A 4040-nucleotide genomic window follows, 5' to 3' on the forward strand; every position below is an offset into this window, starting at 1 on the left:
ATTTCAACTGTGCAGGAACTTCAGGATGCAAGTTTAAACATATTACACACTCGTTTTGATGAAGAAACTAGTAAAAGATTAAAGGATCTTAGTTATGGCATAGATGAAAGTGTTGTTAGAAAAAGTGGAAGACCACAGAGTATTGGCCTAGAGGATGCATTTAAAAAGGTAAGCTCAATTGCAGAGGTACGTATTAAATATTATACTTTGCTAGAAAGGCTCTTAAAACTCTTAGCAGAGGATGGCCGTGTACCTGGAGCACTCAAGGTATCAGTTCGTAAGTTTGACAAAGAACTAAGATTTGGACATAGAGAAACCAAACAAATACCAATTTTAGCTTCCCTGTTTTCTTCTGGTGTAAAAAGTATAACAGAAAAGAGTAAATCAGATTTGATGAATTTAATAATAACCTTATTTCATAAAATGGTTGATGCAAGTAAACCTTTTCATCTTACTCTTGTTGGTGTTGGATTCACAAAATTCATAGAGAGAGCCAAAGAAGGAATGGCGATAAGTTCCTTCTTCTCAAAAACTTCAAAAGAAAAAAAGGAAAGCATAAAAAGTGATGAAAGTAAGCATTTGAAGATATCCCAGAATTTTAAAGATTCATGTAAGTTGAACAATAATCCTGACAATGTCAAAAATGGGACAATGCCTCTGGATATAAGACTTCAAGAAGAGGATACCCTGTCTGAAGAAGCAAGTGATGCAGAGGACTTTCACAAGCCTCTAGAAGATAGCTGCACCGATAAGACTTCCCACCATGCACAGGAACAGTCGCATAACAAGAGAGAGTATCAAATTGATTGTGAAACTCAGGAAACACCAGATATATGTCCTTTAGAGATAGATAGGTCCAAATCAGTACCAGCTGAAATATCAGAGTTACCAAATGGGATTGACAGAGAAGTATTTGAATCCCTTCCCTCAGACCTCCAATCTGAAATCTTGAGATCTTACCAACCAAATTCATTATGCTCTGAAAAAGAGACTAAACCGGAAAATAAAGGAGTGAAAATCCAAAAGAGTAAGAATACAACCCCTGTTAAATGTAATGTGAATAAAAAACGCAGCTTAGATGTGTATTTCAAAAATGTCCAAAGTCGAGATGCATCCATAACGGACAGCAAAAGGATCAAATCAGGAAGAGACATGGAAAAGATTAGTGAGTTAAACATCACAGGTAATAACATTAGTGAGGAGAAACCTTCATGTAGCAGAGACAATATAGTTCAAAATCATCATTTACAGGAACCTATTTCTGTTGCAGAGAGAGTTAATGGTAAAGGAGAAACGCCAGTTAAAACTGAAGACAGGAATAAATTTCTTTTAAAGAAGGGCATTGATCCAGAGGTTTTCAATTCACTCCCAAAAGAATTACAAGCTGAAATCTTGGGTGAGGAAAACTTAAAGAAGCCAGTGTTTAGTCCTCCCAAAAAAAGAGCACAAACTTCTAGAAGTTCAGGTGATTCAACTTCCATTCTAAAATACTTTAAAAAGAAATAAAAATGTGTTAATGCATAATATAGTATTTTGTGATCCTGTTACTATATTTTGCTTCATGTTACACAAGATATATGTATTATAATATAATACTTTTTATATTCATTATTTTTGCTGTACAGAACTTTCTAAATAAACAATGTTTTTCTACAGGAGACATTTTAGGATCCCCAAAACATGTCTAAATTGGATTGCAGGAGAAAAATGTGCACCAATACTTTAGTGTATTGATTTTAACCATTCTCTCTCTCTCTCTTATCCTGTTGTATTAAACCTATCCTGACGGGCCCAGCGATAAGTGGAAACCCCCTACACTGGGCCTATGCAATATTGCATCGGAAACATCACACTGGTGTGTTGCCCCGTCAGCGGGCATTTAGCCGTGACACATCGTCATCAAAGGGTTAAACATCAATATTTATTTTTACAACCTTTTCATTTTAATAGTTTTTATGTAGTTTTTATAAAGTTGAAAGTTTATATTCAGTGACAATTCCATGGGGTTGGTGGTATCATTTCTCCCCCACCCCTCCCTATATAGTGATAACTAGCACCCTCCCAACAAATTAACCCACTCACGACGGGGGCATTCCAGCCTTGCATGTCACAATGCCGGGGCATTCGAACACTTATGCCTAAATCAATTAAATGACTTGGCACCATATGGTGCCACCGGGCCCTTGAATGAGCGGTACCGTAGTGTAACACCCGTCCAGAGAGGGTTAATATGTGATATACTGAAATATGTAATGATTTAAGCAACTTCGTAAATCAGTTGTGCTAAAGTTGTTGACAAAGTGTGAGCTGAAGTTGAAATTATATGGAGCAGCCTTGAAATTTTTTAAGTATTATTTTCAAGATTACCTTTTTCTTTATTGAAACCCTGAGAGACAGTATCTCTTACTTACTATTGATATCTTTTGGAGAAAGTTTTTAAACATCAAAGTGCAACAGTTTTCTCCAAAATGCTTGAAAAATTACCAGAAAATTTCCAATAAGGGAGTACCCTCATATTAACCCACACAGGACGGGTGGTACAGCATGTGTACCGCGCATTCAAAAGCCCAGTTGTCGGGCGGCACAGTATTGTGCCAGCCATTCAATTGATTTAGGCCTAATAATTCGAACGCCCCGGCATTTGGACATTCAAGGCTAGAATTCCCCCGTCGGGGATGGGTTAAGTATTAACTCATTAGCAGCGGATGGCATGATTTGCTGCAAAGGCAGAGTCGGTCATAGACGTGGATGGCATCGTGCCAGACATTTAAAATGGCCATCTGCACATACCTTTTTTTAATTTTAATACTGCGACCAATGGGTTAACCTGCATCTTCCGTTGTTATATCAGTTATCATTATTATTCTAATTTTTTTCCTATCATACTATTTCAAATCAATTTGGTCACATTTTTTAGATTCCATAAATTATAACAAATTATGCACATACATTTATATTAGTGTCAGTTTAGCGCTTTGGATATCCCTATCAAAGAAACAGGACTTACCATTACACAGATTTCTATGTTGCTGAAAAAATTGTTTAAATTTTAGATAGCAAGAATGTTGATTAGAATTAGTAGAATTGAAGAATTGCTATCTATAATTGTTGTGTTAACATTTTTGGCAAAGATTTAGTAATGGAATTATCAGGTAAAGAAAACACGTGATCTTCTAAGCAGATTGTTTATATCAGAAAGATATTTCAAATAAATATTTATTTCATTCTGAAAGAAAAACACTTGAACTAAAATAGAGAATTATATTAACCCTCTCTGGACGGGTGGTACAGTACTGCACCGCTCATTCAAAAGCCCAGTGGCCGGGCGGCACAGTATTGTGCCAGCCATTTAATTGATTTAGGCCTAATAATTCAAACGCCCCGGCATTGGGACATTCAAGGCTGGAATGCCCCCGTCGTAAGTGGGTTAAAGTAGGAAATATTACCACACAAAAATTCATAGTCAACTATCATTCTTGCTGAGAAATGTGCTTGTTATAATGTAACTCCAACTCCAACTGAAATCACATGTAACCTAAAAATTCATGTATTAGGTATATTATATTTATGTAATTATGTGTTTTATATTTTGAATAATGTACACAGAGTCAGACTTCCACTCTTCAGTAATATAAGCTGCCCTGTTAGTTGCAAATAATGTCAACAGTCAGATGTATTGAGGAAGGTACTACACCAGGGGTGGCTAAACATTTCAGTGCAAGGGTCATATTCAAAATTCACTATTTTTTATGGCTGCATAGCATATAATTAATATTTAAAATTAAAAGGTTTTTAAATAAATCAGTACAATTCATTTTTATTTGTTGATATTTTAAAGTACTGTAGAAGATTCAGATGAAATGCATTTATTTGAAAGACAAAGCAATTCAGTTTTGACTTTATAGGAAGACAATTTTTATTAATATATATATTTATAACCTTTTCTTTCAAATTTACTAACATTTGGCAAGTTGCATGAATTCTTTGGCAGGCCGTAGTTTGCCCACATCTGTACTACACTATTCATACTATATATTTGA

General features: G+C 35.3%; 1 protein-coding gene across 1 annotated transcript in view; it reads left to right on the top strand.

Moving 5' to 3' along the window:
- LOC122242534 (DNA polymerase iota) overlaps positions 1-1655 on the top strand; it is an 8005-nt gene extending 6350 nt beyond the window's left edge. Inside the window, exon 2 of the mRNA XM_086531481.1 lies at positions 1-1655. This exon is cut by the window's left edge and continues 726 nt beyond it. Within this exon, the coding sequence (XP_086387607.1) occupies positions 1-1506 (1506 nt within the window). The 3' untranslated portion in view covers positions 1507-1655.
- Positions 1656-4040: the final 2385 nt, after the last annotated feature.

The sequence above is a fragment of the Penaeus japonicus genome, unplaced genomic scaffold, assembly GCF_977035675.1.
Source record: "Penaeus japonicus unplaced genomic scaffold, GWHDUDI00000001_assembly GWHDUDI00000035, whole genome shotgun sequence".
Taxonomy (NCBI): Eukaryota; Metazoa; Arthropoda; class Malacostraca; order Decapoda; family Penaeidae; genus Penaeus; species Penaeus japonicus.